This window comes from Callorhinus ursinus, unplaced genomic scaffold (genome assembly GCF_003265705.2).
Source record: "Callorhinus ursinus isolate GAN/ISIS: 27379988/994484 unplaced genomic scaffold, GSC_fseal_2.0 scaffold112, whole genome shotgun sequence".
Taxonomy (NCBI): Eukaryota; Metazoa; Chordata; class Mammalia; order Carnivora; family Otariidae; genus Callorhinus; species Callorhinus ursinus.
Genome location: NW_027397174.1, coordinates 2,000 through 26,609, shown reverse-complemented (window position 1 = coordinate 26,609; position 24,610 = coordinate 2,000). Strand labels below are relative to the sequence as shown.

Below are 24,610 nucleotides of genomic sequence, written 5' to 3'. Positions count from 1 at the left end.
AAAAAAAAAAAAAGAGTTGGACACTTAACCAACTAAGCCATCCAGGCGCCCCGATAATGACTGAAGTTTTAAGTGACAGCTTGACGCCCATCTGCTCAAGGGCCCTTGTTGCTCTAAGGGTCCAGCCTTCCTGTCCAGCAGCCACCTCCCATCCCTACCCCTATGAGGAAGCCAGAGGTAAAACACAACACAGATGCTTTATTGGTTACAAAACATGAAAACCCAGGCCCCATGGGACTCAAGTGATGCCAGGGAGGTGGAAAAGACAGAGCAGTTGGTGAGCCCCGGCCCGTGGGCAAGTGACAGGGTCTCAGGCCCTTGCTGCAGGCTCCGTTCAGCTGGGCTCCACTTCTGGCAAAAGGCTGCTCTTCTGCTTGCAGCCCAGGGTTGCGCCCTGCCTGAGGACCCCAGGCCTGTGGGAAGTGTGGGCAGAAGGAAGAGGTGGCTGATGGCCATCCCTGAGGAGGTGGTGAGCAGCTCCCAGGTCAGAGCAGATGGGTGAATGCCAGGCCAAGGGCCTCACAGACCCCTACCCAAAGTTCTGGCCTGGCCACCTGCCCCCCTTCAAGTACCCTCCGTCCTGATGCCAGCCCTGGAAGAGAACACCTGAAGGCAAGAAAGAAGGAGGCCCCTGCCAAAATTTCTTCTTCCTTTCGTGGCCAAGTGGGAGGAGCAGCTGAAACCCTTCCTTCAACTGAAGAAGCTCAGAGCGGAGGGAACGCTCACCAACTAGGGCAGGGTACCCATCAGGGGTTATGCACGAGTCTGTCTAAAACACTGTATGTGACCTCAAAACATCAGTCCATCCTTTAGGTCAGCTGTGCCGGGCAAGAACCCAAGGGCAACACTGAGAGCAGGTGCCTGGGGCTTGGGTTGGAGCTGCCTCTTTCCCGGGCCTGGGGGCCAGCCGCCGCCTTCCAAGAGGAAGAGGAAGCGAGGGCAGGATCCGAGTGGGGTGATGCCTATCTCCTGGGCTGCAGGTGGTCGTGGAGCTGCTCCGCCTGGATCTTCAGGCACTGGAATTCTTCCTGAATGAAGTCAGTCAGAGCTTTGCGCATCTCCACCTGAGGGGAAGGACTGGGGCTGGCCTGCAGCCCTTGGGGAACTTGGCCCAGGGGCCCTGGGAGGCTGAGGGTGCCAGGAAAGGCTGAGGCAGCTACAGGGTAGCCCAGGGAAGGGGGGAAAAGGGTGGCGCGGAGGAGAAAAGACAACTCACAGCTGACTTGTTCTCCGCCTGGAGCCGTTCGAGCACAGGCAGAGCACTGAAGGGCTTCCCGATCAGCACGGTGATTTTCTGTAGGGAGACCAGCCACCATCGGGCAACAGAAACAGGGAGAGTGCCCACAGCCGTGGTCCAACCAGCCCAGAGAGCCAGAAGCCAAGTCCTGCCCCTAATTTGCTGCGTGCTCCCTCATGGCCACGCTCCCTCTTTAAAACGAGGTGGTCAGGCTCAGTGACATTCAGGTCCTACAGTCCACGCTCTAGATGTTCTGTTCTGCTCAAACCCCACAGCTCACCCCCACCCAGCCTGATTTCTTTCGCTCTCCTTCTACCGGCCTTGGTGCCAGGAAGTCCCTCCCTCTGTTCCACTCAGTCCCCCTGTTGCAGCTTCAAGCTCAGCTCCTCCTGAGTCTGGCCTCACTAGTGCTGAGTGGGAGACATGAGGCAGATGGCAGACAAGACAGAGCAGGGTCAGCAGCTCCTACCCACCTGTCCAAAGCGGGGGAAGTAAGGCGGGCTGTTAGGAAGGACATCATTCATTCCTGCAGCACAATGGACAGAGGCCAGGACGCAGGCATGGGGTGGAGCAGGGCAGCCTGGGAAAAGATGAAGCCCCAGCCCCCACCACCCCAGGTGCCCTCTCCCTGCCACCCACTGGAAACCCTCCCAAACCTAGGGAAGCCCCCCCCCCCGCCCCCATCCCCAGGCTGCAGACTTGGCCCAAGAAGGATGCTCACCGACATGCCACAATGGCAGGATGACGGGGTTGAGATGACACTCGGCAATGAGGCGTCCGATTCCTGCCCCAGGGAGAGGCAGAAACGTTGGCACGAGCAGAGCTCCAGTGCCAGCCTATAGCAAAGCAAGCCCTGCCCGCTTCCAATTAAAACCAACTGCCCCGGTCCAGCTCCGCAAGGCAAGCCCTTGGTCGGCACCCGCCTCCTTCCTGCTACCACCGGCACACCCATCCCAGCCAGCCAGGCAGCAGTGCCTACCCCACTTAAAGCGTAGGAATTCAGAGCTCATGTTCACTTTCCCTGTCGAGAGAGAGGACAGAGGTGAGGCTTGGGAGCTGGGGTGGGGGTGGGGGTGGTGTGCAACCCTGCCAACTCCACTGACCTTCTGGAAAGATGTGCACCCAGTCCCCGTGGTTGAGCTTTTCCAAAATGAAGTCCATTCCCTTCTGGTAGACGCCATCTCCTGCCGAGAAAAGGCCTGCACCATCAGTTCCTGTTCTCCCAGGGCTCCCTGCTTGCCCTGGGAATGAAGCAACAGCTCAAGGACTCCCTCGTCCCCACTGCACCGGACACATGGACACCCTCCAATCACTGTCTCTGGGGGCTCTGGCTGTACTGTAGCCCTTGACATCCTTTGTCCAATAATAACCTCTAAACCTCCAAGCACCCGTCATGTGCAAGGCAGCATCATTGTCTCCAACTGTCTCGAACTAAAATTCTGAACTGGCAATTCCTCCACCAGCCTCCAACCCCACCTTCTGCCTGTCAGTCCCACCACAGCCTCACCTGCTGAGCCACGGACACCTGCGGTATGCACCCTCGCAGACCCCTGGCTCTGCTCACCACTTTCCTTGCCCTCCCTTCCTCTTCAGCTCTTGGACCCTTCTTTCTCCTTGGGATGCAGATGCACCACCCCTGGGGCGAGCCTGCCATCTGCTGCCCCTGGCCCAGAGGGCACTGCTGGAGCAAACCAAATCTATTCATGATTTCCAGCCCTCACCTGGGCCCCAGATCCTGGACAGCAGCCCTTTCCTGAGGTCTCAGCTAGGCCAGTCCTCACAGCCATTCCTCACAGGTCTCCCAGCCCTGCCTGAGCCCTCAGCCTCCACCATCCCTCCCTCCTGCTGACCCCTTCGCCCCTCACGGGGCTCCCCCTGAAACTAGACTCTCATTATCGAAGCCTCTTGGGAAAGGAAGAACATTTGATACAATACACGGTGTCACTGAGAGTTGGGAAAAACTCAAACTTGCTAGGCCGAAGAAAGGGGGGATGAACTGCCCCCAAGGCTAACAACACTCACCTTGGGGATACATAGAGGCCATGACACTGGACCCAGGTGGCCTGGCAGTTAGCAACAACACAGATACAGATGCCTAGTGCTATGTGCTGGCTTTCAACTGGGAGTCCTGTGGAGACAATCTGTGACTACATGCAGTAAGAATCTCCTCAACCTTGTCCATAGAGTGGACAGTGACAGACAGACTTATCAAGTAGGGAGAGACCTATCATAAAGAGGAGGAGACAGACATTGGGACTATCTCAGGTCAGTGCACCAAGAAACGGACTTCTAACCTGTTCTCTGCAAGGCCGAGTGTTTAGAAGGTACCAGTGAGGCATCCAGGAGTCTCAACCCAAGCCAACCCAATGGGGACCTGGCCCAGCAGCTCCCTCAGGGGCTGGAGTTAAGGAGCAGTCAGTCACCACAGTGTCTTAGGTTATCATGAGAGCAGGGGCTTCCCTACCTGGGATAGCATTACCTGGTAGGAGGGGGGCTTCAGAGGAGTTGTCTCCAGCTCTACTAAACCCTGCTGGTGCAACTGAGCCATCCAGCTTGAAATCAAAATTAATACTGAACTACAATGCTCCTAATTCTTTGGGACACAGCAAAAGCAGTTCTAAGAAGGAAATTTATAGTGATACAGGCCTACCTCAAGAAACATGAAAAATCTCAAATAAACAATCTAACCTCACACCTAAAAGAACTAGAAAAAGAACAAAGCCCGAAGTTAGTAGAAAGAAGGAAATAATAATTAGATCAGAGTGGAAATACATGAAACCAAGAGCTGGTTCTTTGAAAAGATAAACAAAATTGATAAACCTATAGCTAAACTCATCAAGAAAAAGAGAGGACCCAAATAAACTCAGAAATGAAAGAGGAGGAAAAAACTGATACCACAGATACACAAAGGATTATAAAAGAGTACCATGAAAAAGTATGCAACAACAAATTGGACAACCTAAAAGAAATAGATACATGTTCAAAACAGAATCAGGAAGAAATAGAAAAGCTGAAGAGGCTGACTACTAGTAAATGATTATTTGAATTGGTAATCAAAAAACTCCCAACAAACAAAAGTCCAGGACCAGATGGATTCACAGGTGAATTCTGTCAAACATTTAAAGAAGAGTTAATACTTATTCTTCTCAAACTATTCCAAAAAATAGAAGAGGAAGGAAAGCTTCCAAATATATTCTATGAGGCCATCATTACCCTGATACACAAACCAGTCAAAGACATTACAAAAAAGAGAACTACAAGGCCAATGAACACAGACGTAAAAACCCTCAACAAAATATTACCAAACTGAATTCAACAACACATTAAAAGGATCATTCACCACAACTGAGTGGGATTTATTCAAGGGATGCAAGGATGGTTCAATATCTACAAATCAATCAATGCTATAGACCCCATTAACAAAATGAAGGCTAACAATCATACAATCATCTCAATAGATGCAGAAAAAGCATTTGACAAAATTCAACATCTGTTCATGATAAAAACTCCCAACAAAATGGGTTTAGAGAGAACATAACTCAACATAATAAAGGCCATAGGTGACAAACCACAGCTAACATAATGCTCAAAGGTGAAAAACTGAGAGATTTTCCTCTAAGATTAGGAACAAGATGAGGATGTCCACTCTTGCCATTTTTATTCAACATCGTACTGGAAATCCTAGCCACAGCAATCAGACAAGAAAAAGAAATAAGAGGGGGGCCTGGGTGGCTCAGTTCGTTAAGCATCTGCCTTCGGCTCAGGTCATAATCTCAGGGTCCTGGGATAAAGCCCCACTTCAGGCTCTCTGCTCAGCAGGGAGTCTGCTACTCCCTCTCACTCTCCCTCTGTGCTTTCCCTCTCTCTTTCAAATAAATAAATAAAATCTTAAAAAAAAGGAAAAGAAAAAGAAATAAGAGGCATCCATGTTGGTGAGGCAGGAGTTAAGCTGTCTCTATTTGCAGATGACATGATACTATGCATGGAAAACTCTGAAGACTCCACCAAAAAGCTATTAGAAGTAATAAATGAATTCAATAAAATTGCAGGATACAAAATTAACAGACAGATGGGGTGCCTGAGTGGCTCAGTTGGTTAAGCATCTGCCTTCAGCTCAGGGTCCTGGGATCGAGCCCCACATCAGGCTCCCTGCTCAGTGAGAAGTCTGCTTCTCCCTCTCCCTCTGCCCCTCCCCTCTAGCCTCATCCACTGAGCCACGGACATCTACAGTATGCACCCTCGCAGACCCCTGGCTCTGCTCACCACTTTCTTGTGCTCTCTCTCCTTCTCTCTCAAATAAATAAATAAAATCTTTTAAAAAATTAACATATAGGGGCGCCTGGGTGGCTCAGTCAATAAGCGTCTGCCTTGGGCTCAGGTCATGATCCCAGGGTCCTGGGATCAAGCCTGCATCGGGCTCCCTGCTCAGCAGGAAGCCTGCTTCTCCCTCTGCCCCTCCCCCTGCTTGTGTTCCCTCTCTCGCTGTGTCTCTCTCTGTCAAATAAATAAAATCTTTAAGAAAAATAAAGTAAAAAATTAACATATAGAATCTGTTGCATTTCTATACACTAATAACAAAATAGCAAAAAGAGAAATTAAGAAAACAATTTCCGTTTACAATTGCACCAAAAAGAACAAAACACCTAGGAATAAACTTAACCAAGGAGGTGAAAGACCTGCACTCTGAAAACTATAAAACACTTATGAAATAAATTGATGACAACACAAACAAATGGAGAGATATTCCATGCTCATGGACTGGAAGAATTAATATTGTTAAAACATGCACATGACCCAAAGCAATCTACACATTCAGTGCAATCCCTATCAAAGTACCAACAGCATTTTTCACAGAACTAGAGCAAATAATCCTAAAATTTGTATGAAATCACAAAAGACACCAAACAGCCAAAGTAATCTTGAAAAAGAAGAACAAAGCTGGAGGTATCACAATCCCAAATTTCAAGAGATGCTGCAAACCTGTAGTAATCGGAGCTGTATGGTACTGGCACAAAAAGACACACGGATCAATGGAACAGAATAGAGAACCCAGAAATCAATCCACACTTCTATGATCAATTAATCTCCAACAAAGGAGGTAAGAATATACAATGGGGAAAAAACAGTCTCTTCAACGAACAGTGCTGGGAAACCTGGAGAGCCACATGCAAAAGAATGAAACTGGACCACTTTCTATCACCATCACAAAAATAAACTCAAAATGGATGAAAGACCTAAATGTGAGGCCTGAAACCATAAAACTTCTAGAAGAAAACATAGGCAGTAATCTCTTTGACATTGGCCTTAGCAACATTTTTCTAGATATGTCTCCTCAGGCAAAGGCAACAAAAGCAAAAATAAGTATTGGGACTCAACAAAATAAAAAGCTTTTTACACAGCACAGCAAAGGAAAACATCAACAAAACAAACAGGCAACCTACTGAACAGGAGAAGATATTTGCAAATATTTCCAATCAAGGGTTAATATCCAAATATCCGAACTATATAAAGAACTTAAACAACTCAACACCAAAAGCCCAAATAATCCAATTAAAAAGCCTAAACAGACTTTCTCCAAAGAAGACATATAGATGGCTAATAGACACATGAAAGAAAAGGTGCTCAACATCACTCATCATCAGGGAAATGCAAATCAAAACCACCATGAGATATCACCTCACACCTCTCAGAATGGCTAGTATCAAAAAGACAGGAAGGGGCGCCTGGGTGGCTCAGTTGGTTGAGCGACTGCCTGCAGCTCAGGTCATGGTCTCAGGGTCCTGGGATCGAGCCCCACATCGGGCTCCCTGTTCGGCAGGAAGCCTGCTTCTCCCTCTCCCACTCCCCCTGCTTGTGTTCCCTCTCTCGCTGTGTCTCTCTCTGTCAAATAAATAAATAAAATCTTAAAAAAAAAAAAAAGACAGGAAATAACAAATGTTAGCAAGGATGTGGAGAAAAAGGAATGCTTGTACACTGTTGGTGGGAATGTAAACTGGTGTAGCCAATGTGGAAAATAGTATGGAGGTTGCTCAAAAAATTAAAAATAAAAATGGCATACGATCCAGTAATTCCATTACTGGGTATTTACCCACAGAAAACAAAAACACTAATTCAAAAAGATATATGCAGGGGTATCTGGGTGGCTCAGTTAGTTCAGCATCTGCCTTCAGCTCAGGTCATAACCTTGGGGTCCTGGGATCAAGCCCCACATCAGGCTCCATGCTCAGTGGGGAGTCTGCTCCTCCTTCTCCCTCTGCCCACGCCCCTGCTTGTTCTCTCTCTCAAATAAATTCTTTAAAAAAAAAAAAAGATATATGCAGCCCCTCTGTTTATTGCAGCTTTACAACAGCCAAGATACGGAACCAAGCCATGTGTCCATCGATAGGTGAATGAATGAAGATGTGGTGTATACACACACGCACACACAGAAAATTACTCAGCTATTAAAAAGGATGATATCTTAGGGGCGCCTGGCTGGCTCAGTCAGTAGAGCATGCAACTCTTGATCTCAGGTTTTGAGTTCAAGCCCCACATTGGGCATGGAACCTACAATCAATCAATCAATCAATCAATCAATAGACAGGGGCGCCTGGTGGCTCAGCTGGTTAAGCAACTGCCTTCGGCTCAGGTCATGATCCTGGAGTCCCAGCATAGAGTCCCGCATCGGGCTTCCTGCTCAGCGGGGAGTCTGCTTCTTCCTCTGACTCTCCCCCCTCCCATGTGCTCTCTCTCTCATTCTCTCAAATAAATAAATAAAATCTTTAAAAATAAATAAATAAATAAGGGGTATCTGGGTGGCTCAGTTGTTAAGTGTCTGCCTTCGGCTCAGGTCACGATCCCAGGGCCCTGGGATCGAGTTCCACATGGGGCTCCCTGCTCAGCGGGAAGCCTGCTTCTCCCTCTCCCACTCCCCCTGCTTATGTTCCCTCTCTCGCTGTGTCTCTGTCAAATAAATAAATAAAATCTTAAAAAAAAAGGGAAAAAATATTACTACCATGATTTTGGAACAACACATGAATATTTAGCTTTTGCAAATGCTATTTCTACTCGTATAGCCTGTACAAGATCACTTTGATACTTCATGTCATATCGTAAGGCCTACACTTGGGGGGGAAAAGGAATATTTTGGAACACAGAAGCCAAGTATGTCAGATACTTCCTTTAACACGTTGTTAGATCTTTGCTGCACGTCATTTATGTTGATAAATAGCTTTTCCCTGCCCACTTTCTCTCACTGAAGGTGCTTAGAATTAAGATTTTGTTTTCTGGGGCACCTGGGTGGCTCAGTCGTTAAGCGTCTGCTTTCGGCTCGGGTCATGGTCTCAGGGTCCTGGGATCGAGCCCCGCATCGGGCTCCCTGCTCGATGGGAAGCCTGCTTCTCCCTCTCCCACTCCCCCTGCTTGTGCTCCCTCTCTCGCTGTGTCTCTCTCTGTCAAATAAATAAATAAAATCTTTTAAAAAAGTCTTTGGGGCGCCTGGGTGGCTCAGTCGGTTGAGCGACTGCCTTCGGCTCAGGTCATGATCCTGGAGTCCCGGGATCGAGTCCTGCATCGGGCTCCCTGCTCAGCAGGAAGTCTGCTTCTCCCTCTGACCCTCTTCCCTCTCCTGCTCTCTATCTCTCATTCTCTCTCTCTAATAAATAAATAAAATCTTAAAAATAAAAATAAAAATAAAAAATAAAAAAGTCTTTAAACAAACAAAGATTTTGTTTTCTGTTTGTTTGTTTGTTTAAAGATTTTATTTATTTGTCAGAGAGGGAACACAAGCAGGGGGAGCGGCAGGCAGAGGAAGAAGCAGACTCCCCACCGAGCAAGGAACCCGATGCAGGACTAGACCCCAGGACCCCGGGATCATGACCTGAGCCAAAGGCAGACGCCTAACTAACTGAGCCACCCAGGTGTCCCTTGTTTTCTGTTTTTAACTGTACAGTAAAACTTAGATGCAGATCAAAAAGAAGAACAAGACAAGAAGTTGACACGGAGGGTGGCTCAGTCGGAGGAACATGTGACTCTTGATCTCGGGGTCATGAGTTCGACACCCTGCTAAGTGCTGAGTAGTCACCCAGTGTCACACCCTCACCCCACAAGCCTGTTTTCCCAAACTCTGCAGCTTCCAGCACATGCCGCCACCACCACCACAGAACAATGATGCCACACTGCCATCAGTGAGTCTCTTAGCTGTGGACAATGCCTCCTTGACTTCTAATGCTACAGTCCCAGGTTCACACAGCCTTCAGGCAGTCCCAGGAACTGAGTGCTCTCCACGAGGCCCTCACTCCCCCAGCCACCAGTGCCACCTCTGCAGCCATGCCACGCAACTGGGACACACACCAGTGGGGCAGTGGCCCCTGGCTCCCCTTGCGCCCAGGCTCCATGTCCCACCTGGTCCCTCCACTCCCAGTACTGCTCAGCCAGAAGCACTAGCCACCAGTCGCCGCTCTGAAGAAAACCAGAGAAGGCCGAAGTGCCTCCCCAGGTTCACTCACCCACGAGCCCCTTCTTGGAGGATCAGCTCACCTCGGCACACAGGCACACACTTGCCCAAGCTGAAAAAGCGGGAGTGCAGCTCTTTGGTGAAGCAGATGTCTGCAGCCGCAGGGGTCCTGAAGTAGGGACAGATGCAGTCATCCCTGCCTCCCCTGCACCCTAATTCCCTGCCCTCCCCGCAACATGATGCCTGACATTGTCGGCAATGTGGAAAGGAGGCACAGGAGGGCCTGTGGAACCCCACCCCATGCCCTGCCTGTACTGCTGGACGCCGCCTCCTGGGCAGAGCAGGAGGAGGGCAAATCTGGGCACAGACGGGTGAGGCCTGCCAGGCCTACTGCGAGGGGCCCATTCCTCCTCACCAACGCATCAACTTCAGGTTCCAGATGTGGCGGAGTTTCAGGATCCCTAGAGAAGGAAAGGCTTCATGCCCCAGCTTGCCTGGTCCCTAGGGAGCATCTTTTTCTGTCACTCAGTTTCAGGGAATGAGGAGCGGGGGCAGCAGCACTACCATTTCCCTATGGCTGAAAGTAGCATCTTCCAGTCCCTTGGGCTGGACCCCATGTTGTCCCTGGCTTCTCCCTCTCTCCCATTCCCACCCATATCTTATTAGTCCTCACATCTGGCCTGCCTACCACCCTGATATCTTTTGCCACTGCCTATTCTTCTACACCTCTCCCTCCATTGTTACCGCCCCCACCTTAGTCCAGGTTACTGAATGGTTCTAAAAGCTCCTTCCTGGCCTCCTGGTATCTGCCTGTGGCACTCTACAGGCCCTTCTCTGCCCAGTGGCCAGGGTGGGCTCTGAAAGGCTCCGATTTGACCAACTGGCTTCCCATGAGCTCTACAACAGTCTAACCTCCTGAATTCATCAATAAAAGCCCTGGGCACCCCTCTACCCCGCCATCTGGGTTACTGGAGCCAAGCAACTCCCTGTGAGGTCAGCAGAGCAGGAACTTCTAGGTGAAGTGGGCTCCCAAATGAGGCCGGTTAAAGGGTACAAACTCAGCCTGGGGCAAACCTGGAACCAGGACACACGTCTCCCAGCCTCTAGCCCAGACCTTCCTTGACAAGATACCCTATGGTTCTCGGATCTGTTTCAATACTCTGTGGGACCTTCAACAGTTTAGAGAATGGAGGGTTCCACAGGCCTGATGCATCAAAGTAAAGCAGCCACCAATCAGACTTTGCCCTGCAGCCGTTTCCTCACTCCCTCGGTCCCTCCAAATTTCTGAGGCCCTTGCCAAGTTATTTTCTGAGAGAATACTGAAGGGGCCACAAATCCTATTTTAATCCTTGGGGCAGGACACCCCAGAAACAGGAATGCCAGGGATTTGTAGAGAGAGCCCAGTGAGAAGTCAGTTTGTTCTGCTTCTGTCTGGCCCCCTCCCGGGTTCTCTCCATGCCTCCCTGTGCCCAGAACCCTGGTGCCCGGTACCCCAGAGATGAGGGTCATCCATGCAGGACTGGTGATTGGAGACAGTGATGAGGGGCGTGGCTGGGCCTCGGTTCTCGATGAGTTCGTACAGCACCTCCTTGTTGTGGACGGTGAGGTGGTTCATGTACTCTGGGGGGAGAGACGGACTGTGGGGAGAGGTCTTGGCCTCATTCTCCCTGGGTCCCAGGGCTCCCCCCAGCCAAACTAGCCCCTACCCACGCCCACAACCCCAAATCCCAACTCTGGCTGGGCGTGGAGAGCCGTGGCCGACTCTGCCTCGGCTTCGGGCCCACTCACTGGTCCAGAAGCAGCTGTAGGTGCCCACGAGGCCCATGACGACGCTGCTGGCCAGAGTCCAGGTGAACGGCGGCACGGCGGGGAACGGCCATTTCACACGCAGGGGCATCTCCCCCGCCCACACCGGGCTCCCCCGCTCCCCCCAGGCAGCCCGGCGCTTCCCCTGCCACGGGGCAGCCTGTGGGGCCGCTCTAGGTTTGTGTCCTCAACCGCTGGAGAACCGGGTCCCTGGCAGGCCCGCGCCACAGACGGGCTCCGCGCGACAGGGGACTCGACCAAGGTCACCTCGCAGGTCAGGCCAGAGCCGGGCCGGCCCCCGCTCTCTCGCCACAGAGGAGGCGCCACCGAGGTCAGGAATCGGGGGTCGCAGCGAGAAGCGAGAGGGGCCGGCGGTGGCAGCCAGGGGCCCCGGGCCCCCGCCGGAAACCGAGCCAGCGACGGCCGCCGGCTCCCAGCGGCCTGTCGCAAAATGCTCTCAGGCCGCTTGACGGCAGCGGGGGCGGGCCCTTGGGCCGTGTGGCCCCGCCCCGCTCCAGCGCAGAAGCAGGTTCCCGGCCGCTGGCGCCTGCGCTTCCCTTGTGTCTCCTTAGTTCGTCCCCAGAAAGGTCTCTATAGGTAACTTGGGCTATGCAGCGCAATTACCCGACACCACTAAAGGTTGGAGCCGACGGGGCACTTTTATTTAGTTCTTTTTCCCTTTGTTTTTTACTGAGGCAAAATTCATATAACGGAATTAACCGCTTTGTAATATTTTGTGGCATTTTATATTCTATACCATATTTTATGTATATAACCTGTGATATGTTACATTATGTAATTTTTACATAGTTATCTGCAGTTTTACAGTTACAATATTACAGATATGTACAATATGTTTCTATATATGTAACATGCAATATGTGATATATATGTAGCAACATATGCCAAATAATAAAGATACTATGTATAATATAGTATTTTCCGTTATTTAGTACATTTCCAGTGTTCTCAACCACCACCTCTATTTCCAAAACATGTTTATCACCCCAGAAGAAAGCCTTGTATCCGCTAAGCAGTCTACTGTTTTATTTTTCTTCTTCTTATCCTTCTCCTCCTCCTCCTTCTTCTTTTTTATTTAAGTAATCGCTACGCCCAACGTGGGGCTTGAACTCAGAACCCTGAATTCAAGGGTCGCATTCCCTACTGACTGAGCCAGCCAGGCGACCCTAGAAACATTTTTTTTTTTCAATCGATACAACTGTGCTTCAAAAATAAGAAAGGCTGGCTCACTTGGGGTCTCCAGAGGGCGTAGGAGTGTGCAGCCACACTGGCAACCGGCCTGAGGACATGGAGAGGAGGCTCTTGTCCTCGGGGGAGCCCCCAGGCTCGCCGCAGGGCTCCCCTACGACGGGCACAAGCTCGGGCTCTTGTGTCTTCCGTACCAGATGCTGCCTGGAGGCAGCCCGTGTCGGGGACTGAGGGCTGGGCCTGGGAGAGCACAGCTCCGGGTTTGCATTTGCGCGCCGGCTCCTCCTCCCCGCGCACCCTTGGCACAGGCAACTACTCATTATGGGAATGCGGAGGCTCGATTACTCTCTGTGACTCACAGGTCTGTCATCTGCCCCCAGCTCCAGGCCTCCGCCGGCGCCTGCTTCCACGTGGATCAGAGAAGGTGGAGTCCAGCGCTCGGCCCTGCGGGGCAGAGCCCCAGCGCCAGGAAGGGTGGGGCGACCGGCCTGGCCGGACGGGTGGGTCGGGAAGACAGCCTCTTCCTCTTTTCTCGCCTACGGTTCCTGCCCAGACGGCTGCTGCGATTCCGTAGAGGTGTTGCGGTCCGCTTACAGCTGCGGCAGGCGTGGATACGAGCTGGTCTGAGGGTCTGAGTAGGTATGGGAGCCCTCTGAGCAGAGGGAGGGAGAAAGTTACCCACCCCCCCCCCGACCCCGGCCTGAGGACAGGGGTGAGAGGGGAAGGGAACCCCTGGGGCCAAGGCTTGGGCTTGGGAGCCTGGGCTAGGCTTTGGGCTGAGGCCAGAAACTGCGGTTCTTCTTGACCTTGGCCCTTGTGCGGGCCCCTGACGCCAGAGCCTCCAAGCCTTCCCTTCACAGCCCTGGGCTGCTCAAGTGTCCACATACATCCTAGAATAGTAACCGGGGCAGGGCACCCAAGCCAGCCTGAGTGACGGAGCAGGTGGCCAGGGAGAGACAGGCATTCAGCCCAGCCAGGAGTATGAAAGAGATGCAGAGACTAGGTGACAAAGAGGGGAAAACAGAGAAGAGAGGGCAAGAAAGACAGAGGAAGGCAGAGAGGGAGGTGACAAAATGTTACCTGGGATGCAGTGGGAAATTACTCAAATAAGAGGGCTTAAGAGGGCGGAAAGGGGCGCCTGGGTGGCTCCGTCGGGTAAGCGTCCTACTCGGTTTCGGCTCAGGTGGTGATCTCAGGCTTGTGAAATGGAGCTCCATGTGGGGTTCTGTGCTCACTGTGGAGTCCGCTCCGGATTCTCTCTCTCTCTCTCTCTCTCTTCCTCTCTCCCCCCTCCAAATAAATAAAATCTTAAAAAAAATAAGAGGGCTGAGAGCTGTCAGTAGAAGGGAGGGAGGAAGGGACAAAAGCAGAGAAGGAATATGGCTTATTTTGCAGAACCAACAGTTCCAGCCAAGGAGACACCCAACTAACTAGGTGTTTCACCTGATAGGCCCTTGCTAGGTGTGTCTTGCCTGATAGCCGCTTATGTGAGCCAGTTTGAGCTGGATTGGCACTGAGCATGGAACCCCCCCCCCCGTTGTCCTAAAGTAACTGCCTTTAGCTCATTATAATACTAAAATCTTCTCCTATAGGCAGAGTTTTCCACCCTTTTTTAAAATTTTTTTTAAATTTGTTTTTAAACATTTTATTTATTTATTTGACAGAGAGAGAGAGAGAGAGAGAGCACAAGTAGCCAGAGAGGCAGGCAGAGGGAGAGGGAGAAGCAGGCTCTCCACTGAGCAGGGAGCCCAACGTGGGGCTCGATCCCAGGACTCTGGGATCCTGACCTGAGCCGAAGGCAGCCGCTTAAGCGACTGAGCCACCCAGGCGCCCCTTGTCCACCCTTTTTGGAACATATGTTGTATGCACTATTATGTTGACATGCTAGGCATGCACAATTGAACCCAAACTGCCTGTGTAAGCTCCCTGCCCTGACCCCCTAATACACTGGATAAAAGCTTCCCATTAGTAACCTCATGGGGAGACAGTGCTTTGAGAGTCATCTCCCTGTCTCCTTACTTATAACAAGAACTAAAAACCTCTTTGTTTTCAATACTTCCTTGGGTTGTGTTCAATTTGGTGCACCTCAAGTGGTGAACCCCTTGAGTTTGGTTACAAAGGTAACAGAGAAAAGCAGGCAGACTGAAGTAGAGGGACTTACATTGCTTAAATGAAAATGACACAGATAGGGAGCAAGCAAGGGGCTGAACCCAAATGACAGGACAAAGTTTGGGTGCATCTGAAACAAAGATAAACCAAGAGAAAGGGGGCAAAATGCGTTTGTCTTAAAGATAGCATCTCACAAGCAGAGAGAGATGTTGAAGGTGATCCTCCTATTGCTAATGGTGGTGAAAAGTTGGAATTAGCTGTGCGGTCGAACTCTTGTGACCTGTTGGTGGGAATGTAAAAAAGTAAACCCGGGTTTATCCGTACAGTCAAATATTTTATCCATACAGTTGAAATCTGTGTGGTTTATCCACACAGTTAGTTGAATACTATTTGGCCTTAAAAACGACAAAAATTCTGACATATGCCACAACATAGATAAAGTTTGAGGACATTATGCTGAGTGAAATCAGCCAGTCACGAATAGACAGATACTGTATGATTTCTCTCCTATGAGGTGCCGAGAGTAGTCAGATTCATAGAGACAGAAAGTAGGACAGTGGGCGGGTGCCAGGGGCTGGGGGGAGGGGGATAGGGAACGAGTGTTAATGGGGACAGAGTTTCAGTTTGAGAAGGTGGAAAAATTCTGGTGATGGATGGTGGTGATGGTTGCACAACAGTGTGAATGTGCTTAATGCCACTGAGCTGTATACTTAAAAATGGTTAAGATGGTTTAAAAAAAATGGTTAAGATGGTAAATTCTATGCTATGTGTATTTTACCACAATTAAAAAGAATGAAGTGAAGGGGCACTTGGCTGGCTCAGTCAGTGGAGCACGAGACTCTCGAGCTCAGGGTTGTGTGTTCAAGCCCCAGGTTGGATGTAGAGATTACTTAAAAATAAAATCTTTATTTATTTATTTATTTTTTATTTATTTATCTCTTTAAAAGATTTTATTTATTTGACAGAGAGAGACACAGCGAGAGAGGGAACACAAGCAGGGGGAGTGGGAGAGGGAGAAGCAGGCTTCCCGCCGAGCAGGGAGCCTGATGTGGGGCTCGATCCCAGGACCCTGAGACCATGACCTGAGCCGAAGGCAGACGCTTAACCGACTGAGCCACCCAAGCGCCCCAATAAAATCTTTTTTTAAAAGATTTTATTTATTTATTTGAGAGAGAGAGAGACAGAGCATGAACAAGGGGGGGGGGGCAGGGGGAGGGGGAGAAGCAGACCCCCCCCTGAGCAGGGGCCCCCCCCCCCCCCCGCTGATGTGGGGGCTTGATCCCGGGACTCCGGGATCGTGACCTGAGACAAAATCAAGAGTCAGACGTCCAACCGACTGTGCCACCCAGGCGCCCCACTTAAAATCATTCAGAGGAAAAAAGAATGAAGTCTAGCCCTATGTGCTGATGTTGGAAGTTGTCCACGGGGAGAAAGGCAGGAAATCTGCGATGCTGGCCATTCTGGGAGGCTGGTGCTGGGCAGCAGGATGAGCATCACTTCCTCTGTCCCACGCTGCCATGTCCTTTCAGAAGCAGAACTGAGCCTAGCTGGGACCGCACCCCAGGACGGCCTGGATTCCTCCAGAGGGTCCCAGCAGCCCCCACACAGCCATGCACTGCCCAGCCGTGCTCCTTCTTCTCCTGCCTGGTGGGGCTGAGGCCTTTCGCATCTGTGCCTTCAATGCCCAGCGGCTGACGCTTTCCAAGGCAGCCAGAGAGCATGTGATGGACACCTTCGTTCGGGTAGGTTCATCACTGAAGGAAAGCTGTACCCATGACCCAAATCCCCCTGCCCTGCCTGGCCAGGGGCATTTCCCAGAGAAGAGGGGACATCAAGAGGCGTGGGTGTGGAGATGTGGAGCACATTCCTTCCCTGTCATTGGCCTCAGTCTCCTCTGTAACATGGATGCAGTGTGGTTGGGGTGGCACTCGGTCTTCTCCCAAGTCCTCGCTGGTCCCAGTGCTCTCTGTGGGCCTCAGCCAGAGAGCCGTATCACTCTTGGCCACATCAGTGCTAGTTCCCCAGGGACCCCACCTTCCTCCTGGGGTCACTGGCACTGAGTGGGGCCAGCCCTTCTGCTGTCCTGCAGATCCTGGCTCGCTGCGACATCATGGTGCTGCAGGAGGTGGTGGACGCTTCTGGCAGTGCTATGTCCCTCCTGCTTCGAGAACTCAATCGGTGAGGAGGGTTCTGTGGGTCTAATCTGGGCCCCCCCCCCCCGCCCGCCGGAGCCTCGGAGCCCCTAACCCTCGGTTTCCCTATCCTGGCAGATTTGATGACTCCGGGTCCTACAGTTTCTTGAGCAGCCCCTCTCTGGGGCGCAGCACATACATGGAGAAGTACGTGTACGTCTACCGGTAAGCACAGATGGTGGCCAGGCTGGGCTTGGCACTTGGCCTGGTGCGAGATGCCTCTGCAGTCCCGACAGCTACAGGGTCCTTCCTCCTGGGGTGGCCCTCACCTTCTCATTGCACTTTTTCTCCTCAGTGGTTTTATTCGGGGATCTTACTCTCCTCTACCCTAACCAGCTTTGATGCCCATGTGTCCCTATAGCAGGAGGCCTTCGTTCTGCGCGCACAGATGTGGGGCTCCTTTGCCTCTCACCTGTGGAAGCCACTGTGGGGGCTCGTTGTGGACCTTGGGCCAACCCAGTTTCCAGAGATAGCCCTAAGTTCTTGGGATAGCCTAGGGCAGGGGAGCCCTCGGGGGTCAGGATGGAGAGGGCAAGGGGGGTGGTCAGGTAAGGAGACCTATTTATTTTTTATTTTTTTTAAAGATTTTATTCATTTATTTGAGAGAGAGAATGAGATAGAGAGCATGAGATGGGGGAGGGTCAGAGGGAAGAGCAGACTTCCCGCTGAGCCGGGAGCCCGACGCGGGACTCGATCCCGGGACTCCAGGATCATGACCTGAGCCGAAGGCAGTCGCCTAACCAACTGAGCCACCCAGGCGCCCCAGGAGACCTATTCATACAGATGAAATCATATGTCTAGAATTCACTCCAAAATAACAAGGTGGGGGGTACAGAAACACATCCACATGGAAATGCTCATGACAGCCCCAGATTGGAAACAGCAGTCCAAGTGTCCATCAGCTGCTGACTGCATAAACAAAAGGTGGGCTCTTTATACACTGGAATGTTACCCGGCCACAAGTAGGAATGAAGAAGCTTGAGCCGTGCTGCGGCGTGGATGGACCTTGAAAACCTGTGTGCTAAGGGAAAGGAGCCAGACACAAAAGACTACATATTGCTTTGATTCCCTTCACACAAAGTGTCCAGAACAGGCAAATCTAGAGACAGAAAACAGATCAGTGGCTGCCAGCGGCAGAGGAGGAAATTGGGGAGCCACTGCTCATGGGTACAAGGTTTCTTTTTCGGGCCATAACAAGTTTCCAAAACTGAATGTGGCGATGGTTTCACAACCCTGTGAATGTCCTAATTCTTCTGTGGGTCTAATCTGCGCGCCCCCCCCCCCCCGCCAGAGCCTCGGGGCCCCTGACCCTGGGTTTCCCTATCCTGGCAGATTTGATGACTCCGGGTCCTACAGTTTCTCGAGCAGCCCCTCTCTGGGGCTGCTCCATACCATTGAATTGTGCGTTTTAAACGGGTGAATTCCATGGAATGTGAATTATATCTCAATAAAAAACAAGTTCTAGAAAAGCAGCTAAGAGGCTGCGGTCACATGAAATTGGGCTGGTAGTGGAGGGCCCCTCGCTGAGTGCCAGCTCTGATGTAGGCACTTGCAAACCAGATCAGTGATGTGGGGCCACTGCTTCTCATCCCTTGGTTTCCCAGGTCACACAAGACACAGGTCCTGGATTCCTACGTGTACGAGGACAAGGATGATCTATTTGCCCGGGAGCCCTTTGTGGCCCAGTTCACTTTTCCCAGCAAGGGTAGGAAGGGAAGAAGGGTGGCCCTGCTATGTGGGAGCCGGAAGGAGGGTCTGGCTGGCTGTGCCGAGGGCTTGGTTGCTGGAAAGAGGCTGGGTGGGGAGTGCCTGGGAGTGGGTGGGAGTCCTCCATTCCTGGGGCTTGCAGTCCTTCGCAGCCTGGTGCTGGTCCCGCTGCACACCACTCCGAAGGCCGTAGAGGAAGAGCTGAATGCCCTGTACGACGTGTTTCTGGATGTCTCCCAGCGCTGGAAGAGCAGGGTAGGGCTGGGCAGATGGCACAGGAGGGCTGGGGACAGGAGGGTTGGGTGGCCAGGTCTAACTGCTGCCCCCCCCCCCACCTCCAGGACATGATCCTGCTCGGGGACTTCAATGCTGACTGTGCCTCCCTGACCAAAAAGCGCCTGGGTGAGCTGGTGCTGCGGACTCAGGCGGGCTTCCACTGGGCAATTGACGACGATGAGGACACCACAGTGCGGGCCAGCACCCACTGCGCTTATGACCGCATAGTGCTGCATGGGGATCGCTGCCAGAGCCTGCTACGCTCCGCGGCTGCCTTCAATTTCCCGAGGAGCTTCCAACTCACCGAGGAGGAGGTGAGGCGGGGCGGCCGGGACGGGTTCCCAGGGAAGTCCCTGAGCCCCGGCACTGATGCTCTGTCCTGCCGCCTACCCCCAGGCCCTCAACATCAGCGACCACTACCCTGTGGAAGCGGAGCTGAACCAGGCGGCACCCAGGGTCCAGCCTCTTGGCCTGGCTGTTCTGTTGCTGCTACTCCTGCTCCCCCCGCCGGGCCTGGTGGCCTGAACCAGCCCCGAGCCTGCTGCCCACAGATGTGAGGACTGTGCTGCTTTCAGGACTCAAACCCTGCTCTCTCCGGTGTGCTCCCCGACTGCTCTGGAGCCGGAGAGACTCCTGAGAGGCTTCAACTGCAGCCCTCCTGCATCTGATGATAGCTCTACCCCACTGGACTGCAACCCTTTTCCATCTGCCTTTTCTTTGGTTTGGCTTGTGTTCTTTGGTTGGGCCCCTGCCTGGCATTAGAATGTAGAGGGAGGCAGGGGCCCTGAGGCTAGACCCATGCCACTCTGCCCCCAGCTAGTGTCAAGAGTGGGGATAGAGCAGGCTCCAGGGCTGGGGGAGAAAAGGGGGCTCAGGTGATTTTGGCTCAACTGCAGGGCTCAGAAAAGGGAATCACAGCAGACCAAAGGTTTTATTATAGGACAAAAAGGAAACTTACACGCTGAGAACAAAAGCTAAATTGAGGGGTATTACGTACATGTAGCAGATGTGCCCGAGGGCCATTTTTATTGCACGCAGGATCCGTATGAATCAATATTAAGATTCTAGCAGACACAAGGATTGATAAGCAGTTTACACACACACAGTAAGTAGCGAACAGAAAATGTTTAAGCTTGTTGTCATCCCATAAATGAAAATAGCTTCAAACAGCCCTGCTGCCTGCTGTCAAGCCCATGTTCACAAGCATGGTGCAGCCCAACCTCACCCCACCCAGGGTATGGTCAGTCCACACTGGGGGCACGTGTACGAGGCGTGGCTCCGGCTGGGTACCAAGGCTACAGGCACATACAGAAGAGAGATGCACCACTTCTGTTAACTAACAGCAGCTGTATGAGTACGTGCTCGTGCAGGTAAAGGGACTACAGGACGCTTAGCAAAATGTTACCTATGAGCCTATTTAGGATGTTGGTATAGAACACTCCCTTCCCCAGCTTCATTTCCCAGAGACAGAGCTCAGTAAAACCTGCTAGCAGGATTATCAGGGCCATTTACACACACAATTTATGGCTTGGAATCATCTCAAGGTCAAAAATAAAAGTAACTTTCAACCTTAGAAATGTCTGTTAAGTAATGATTACAAAAGGCCAGTGGATTTGATGCAACCCAGCTCAGCCTGGGGAGCCAGCAGAGGCACTCCGCCACCACTGTGGCCCACTCTGGAACCAGATCTCTTTAGGACCAGCTTCTGGCTGGAGAACCACAGGCCATCAGGCCTAGAAGGGATTCTCGGGGGCTTGTTTTTGCTGCCCCATGACACTGATGCTCCTTTTGGAACCCTGGTACACAACTGTACCAGACAACACACACAATTCTCCCAGACCAAGGGGAGCTGCGCACTACTTGCCGGAAGGTCGTCTTGCCTATGGGCCATTTCAGGTGGGGGGAGCTTGTTAGGTTGGATGCTGGCCAAAGTGGCCAAGGATGTGGAGGGGAGGCCCCAGAAGGGATGTGGGTCAAAGCTGCCTTACAACTCTAACACAAGAAACTATTCAAGGGCTGGCTAACCAGAGGGCCCATCTCCTACAAGGCTGGTCGAAACATGGCTGAACCATGCCTAGTTTTCACTTCTCCCCATTTCCAGTTACGTTACTGGCCTGGGATCCTCAGGGAGAGCTTCTATAGCACCCACAAGTCAGCCTTAGGCCACAAGCCCCCCCCCCTTTTTTTTAAAGATTTTATTTCATGAGGGGGGGGGGCAGAGGGAGAAGCAGGCTCCCAAGCAGGGAGCCTGACGCGGCACTCGATCCCAGGACCCTGGGACCATGACCTGAGCCGCAGGCAGATGCTCAACCATCTGAGCCACCCAGACGCCCCCACAAGCCCTTTTTAATCGTGGGGGCAGGGCACTGTACTAAAGGAGCACTCAATGCCTATGGACTCATCACAGACTGGACTTGCAAAGGGATATTTTGAACGGACAGCTAATCTAGGCACGTCCAAGTCAATGTCCTAACTAGACAACTGAGAAGATGCTGGTCCTGGCCAACTTGTCAGCCTTCTTCTCAAAATAAAGGACCGTGACTCAAGTTTCCCAAGAGCCCCAACCCTCCATGAATCCAGATGCACACACAGACAGGAAGTAGGTTTTATTGGTGGCCATGAAGAGGGAGGGGGCAGTGCCGAGATTCTCATGAGTGCAGAGCCCTCCATTTGTCCAAGGGGCCACGATTAGGGATGTATTTGACCCCACAGCCATCTGGGATAAGCCGCTTTTCAGCCACCATGTCTTCAAATTCATCCGCATTAAACTTAGTAAAGCCCCACTTCTTGGAGATGTGGATCTAGGGAGAGATGAAGAGAATGGCGTCAAGAAGCCTGGACACTGGGGCAAGCACAGGCAGGACGGTGGTTTCAGCACAACTCACCTTCTGGCGGCCAGGGAACTTGAACTTGGCCCTGCGTAGGGCCTCAATCACATGTTCCTTGTTCTGCAGCTTGGTACGGATGGACATGATGACTTGGCCAATGTGGACCCTGGCTACTGTGCCCTGGGGCTTTCCAAAGGCACCCCGCATACCTGTCTGCAACCTAGATTGGAGATAGCATGAGGTCAGACCTCAATATCCACTGGAAAGGGCTGTCTCCAAGGTCCCTTAGGGCAACCCATACAATCAACAGGCTGCATACACTACCAAGGAGGCTACTGTTTGCAGCCATGGCACACTGGGCCCCCATGGACAAAGAGCACAGTCGGCTTAATTGGCTGCAGAGAACATAAAACTCAAAAACAGACTAGCCAGTCCCTACAGGGTATCATTGGGCTCATCTGAAGGCCCTCCAAACTGTGACTGCTTCAGCTACCTGCTTGCTGGCAGATGGCTGTCATCAGAATTAAAGCTACTCCCTCAGAAGCACCTCCTTTCACCTGTCATCGAGAGACTAGATCTTAGTCACAATGCCTTTTGTGTTTGTTTCTGCAAGTCCACTCTGTGCAGTGGTATGAGGGGAAAATGGTCCATTAAAATCCATCCGGTAGCCTTTCACCTGGCTTTATTACAGGTGGCTGAACTCTGTCTGTGAGGCCCATTTCTTTGCCCTGATGAAAAAAAATCAAGCCAAACAAGGACCTCAAGGTATGGGAAAACACCTGAAAAGGCAGAGACCCAGGACCCAGCTCACCTGTCAGCTCCAGCACAGGACAACATCTTGTTGATACGGATGACATGGAAGGGATGGAGCCGCACTCGGATGTGAAAACCATCTTTGCCACAGCTTTTCACCATGTACTTGTTGGCACAAATACGGGCAGCCTCCAGGGCTAGGTTGGCAACGGGGGTAGGCAGCAGAGTGAGACAAGATAGCACAGAAGCATTTACTGTAACCCTCCCTAGCTCTCACAGTACATTTGTATTGACTATACTGACAAAAGCTCACCACTGGATACGATTAACTGATAAAACCAGGGCAGTCAAAAGGGATGGAATGATTAACAAGGAATCCTGCCTCACCTTCAGAGGAGAGCTGCTCATATTCATCTGACACCATGTGGCCACACAGTGGGAACTCATCCACTTTTGCCTTCTTCCGCCCCAGGTCAAAGATGCGGATCTTGGCATCTGAAAAGAACTTGGTAAGTGTGTGTGTGGCGGGGGGGTGGCAAATGAGTCAGTGCAGCAAAACCAGTTTGGGAGCTCTCCCACTACTTACCAGGGACACCTCTGCAGAAGCGAGACTTTGGATACGGCTTGTTCTTACAATACCGGTAACTGCGGAGAAAGGGGGAAGCCCAAGATTACAGTTCACAAGTGAACCCAACAATGAACACTTTTAAAGAATCCCTTAAATTGAGACCAAAGGAGAGCTGAGAATGGAGAGGACAACAATGTGTCAATCTCCAGCTGTCTCCACCCCTGGACGTTGGCTCTAAGCAAGACATGGTCAAAACAAGGTGGTCAAAAGTTAAGAGAACACCCATGTAAGAACATAAAAGTAAAAAATCTCATTTGATTCCTTATTATGGTTGCATGCTTCGCATTAAGATCAACCGGTCCAAAGGGGCTTTTCCAGGAAAAACAAACAAAAAAACCCTCTCTCTTCAAAGCACTCCAAATTTGCTGACTATTAGTAACTCAGTTCATGCCAGCCACCGACTTTTGGGCACGTGGCATTAAATCCGCCTCCGGACCACGTGTGAAGAGATTCTAACGCCCCCTGCAGGACACACGAGGCGGCCGAGCCCGTTTTTCTGGGCGGCCCTTGGCGTCCGAGAAAGGACGGGCATGTCGCCCGGAAATAAGACCGGGATAGCACACAAAGGCCCTGAAAGAGTACTGAGCCTAAAAAGGTGACGAATTTCCAAGACGGGGGGGGGGGGGGACAAGGCGGACGTCGCTTCCAGTCCGAAAGTGACAGAACATATGTACTTCAGGAGAGTAAGTCCGCCACCCCAACAAAACAGAGGAAACGATCAAGAGCGGCATGAACTTTTAAAGAAACGGATAGTATAAACGAAGACCCCAAGCGACCCGGAAGGTATTGGGAAAAAAGTGGAGTCTCTTCCAGTACAGGAAAGCCGCAATAGAGCCCCCCCCCCCCCAGGGTTGTTTTTAACAGTGAAATACAGTTCTCCCTTTTTCACAGCTACCAAATCGCACGGATTCGGCACTCACCACCGGGCGGGGCGGCGGCCCATGGCGACACCAGGATCTTCAGTGGCTGCAACGAAACAGACAAAGTCGGACAGAAGACGAGGACAGGCCTCAAACTAGGCCAGAGAATCAGCAAGGGCACCTCAAAAATCTACACTGTCTACTACTCACCGCGCCGAAGGAAAAGAGGCGCTCCCACGCCTGCGCGTGCCTTATATAGGCGGACTATCTTCGTGCATAGGTACCATAGAGTCCTGGCCAGGGCGGGTGGACGCTCTGTCACACTTCCCGGACCATAGACGCAGCGGCGTTCTGCGCCTGCGTGCAGGCGTGGCCTTCGCACACGCACAGAACAGGGGCACAGCTGCGTGTTAACAAACGGGCGGCCAGTTGGCCAATCCGGCCTCGCCACATCGGCACCCGAAGCCTGTTTCCGGCTGGCCATCTTGGGTGTAGAACTCTTGCCCGAGGGTTTGCCCCAACTCTGAAAGACATATATTCCTGGAATTAAAAGGAAAGTACCCTCGAGTGG

General features: G+C 51.7%; 3 protein-coding genes and 1 non-coding gene across 7 annotated transcripts; 1 reads left to right on the top strand and 3 right to left on the bottom strand.

The window, feature by feature from the left end:
- Positions 1-178: 178 nt before the first annotated feature.
- Positions 179-11,929, bottom strand: TAFAZZIN (tafazzin, phospholipid-lysophospholipid transacylase). 2 transcript variants are annotated; one of them, XM_025862766.2, is made up of 10 exons: positions 11,460-11,929; positions 11,163-11,291; positions 10,087-10,132; positions 9,755-9,840; positions 2,341-2,421; positions 2,217-2,258; positions 1,959-2,021; positions 1,711-1,763; positions 1,217-1,294; positions 179-1,064 (listed from the first exon to the last, which is right to left on the bottom strand). In XM_025862766.2, the coding sequence occupies exons 1-10, from the start codon at positions 11,566-11,568 to the stop codon at positions 963-965; spliced, it is 789 nt and encodes a 262-aa protein (XP_025718551.1). In that variant the 5' UTR covers positions 11,569-11,929; the 3' UTR covers positions 179-962. The 2 variants fall into 2 exon arrangements, with proteins under 2 accessions (XP_025718551.1, XP_025718553.1); XM_025862768.2 differs by lacking the exon at positions 1,711-1,763.
- A 1,233-nt stretch (positions 11,930-13,162) lies between these two features.
- DNASE1L1 (deoxyribonuclease 1 like 1) lies at positions 13,163-20,547 on the top strand. Of its 2 annotated transcripts, none has more exons than XM_025862765.2 (8): positions 13,163-13,321; positions 16,325-16,537; positions 16,885-16,973; positions 17,066-17,152; positions 18,592-18,692; positions 18,837-18,949; positions 19,036-19,284; positions 19,367-20,547. In XM_025862765.2, the coding sequence occupies exons 2-8, from the start codon at positions 16,406-16,408 to the stop codon at positions 19,493-19,495; spliced, it is 900 nt and encodes a 299-aa protein (XP_025718550.1). In that variant the 5' UTR covers positions 13,163-13,321; positions 16,325-16,405; the 3' UTR covers positions 19,496-20,547. The 2 variants fall into 2 exon arrangements, with proteins under 2 accessions (XP_025718550.1, XP_025718549.1); XM_025862764.2 differs by having other exon boundaries at positions 13,168-13,325.
- A 1,014-nt stretch (positions 20,548-21,561) lies between these two features.
- On the bottom strand, positions 21,562-24,262 carry RPL10 (ribosomal protein L10). 2 transcript variants are annotated; one of them, XM_025862762.2, is made up of 6 exons: positions 24,100-24,261; positions 23,138-23,196; positions 22,939-23,046; positions 22,610-22,748; positions 21,856-22,018; positions 21,562-21,771 (listed from the first exon to the last, which is right to left on the bottom strand). In XM_025862762.2, the coding sequence occupies exons 1-6, from the start codon at positions 24,120-24,122 to the stop codon at positions 21,619-21,621; spliced, it is 645 nt and encodes a 214-aa protein (XP_025718547.1). In that variant the 5' UTR covers positions 24,123-24,261; the 3' UTR covers positions 21,562-21,618. The 2 variants fall into 2 exon arrangements, with proteins under 2 accessions (XP_025718547.1, XP_025718548.1); XM_025862763.2 differs by lacking the exon at positions 21,562-21,771 and having other exon boundaries at positions 21,856-22,007; positions 24,100-24,262.
- LOC112816434 (small nucleolar RNA SNORA70) lies at positions 22,066-22,199 on the bottom strand. The gene has a single exon (XR_003206173.1). It is a non-coding gene; the product is annotated as a small nucleolar RNA SNORA70 (small nucleolar RNA).
- Positions 24,263-24,610: the final 348 nt, after the last annotated feature.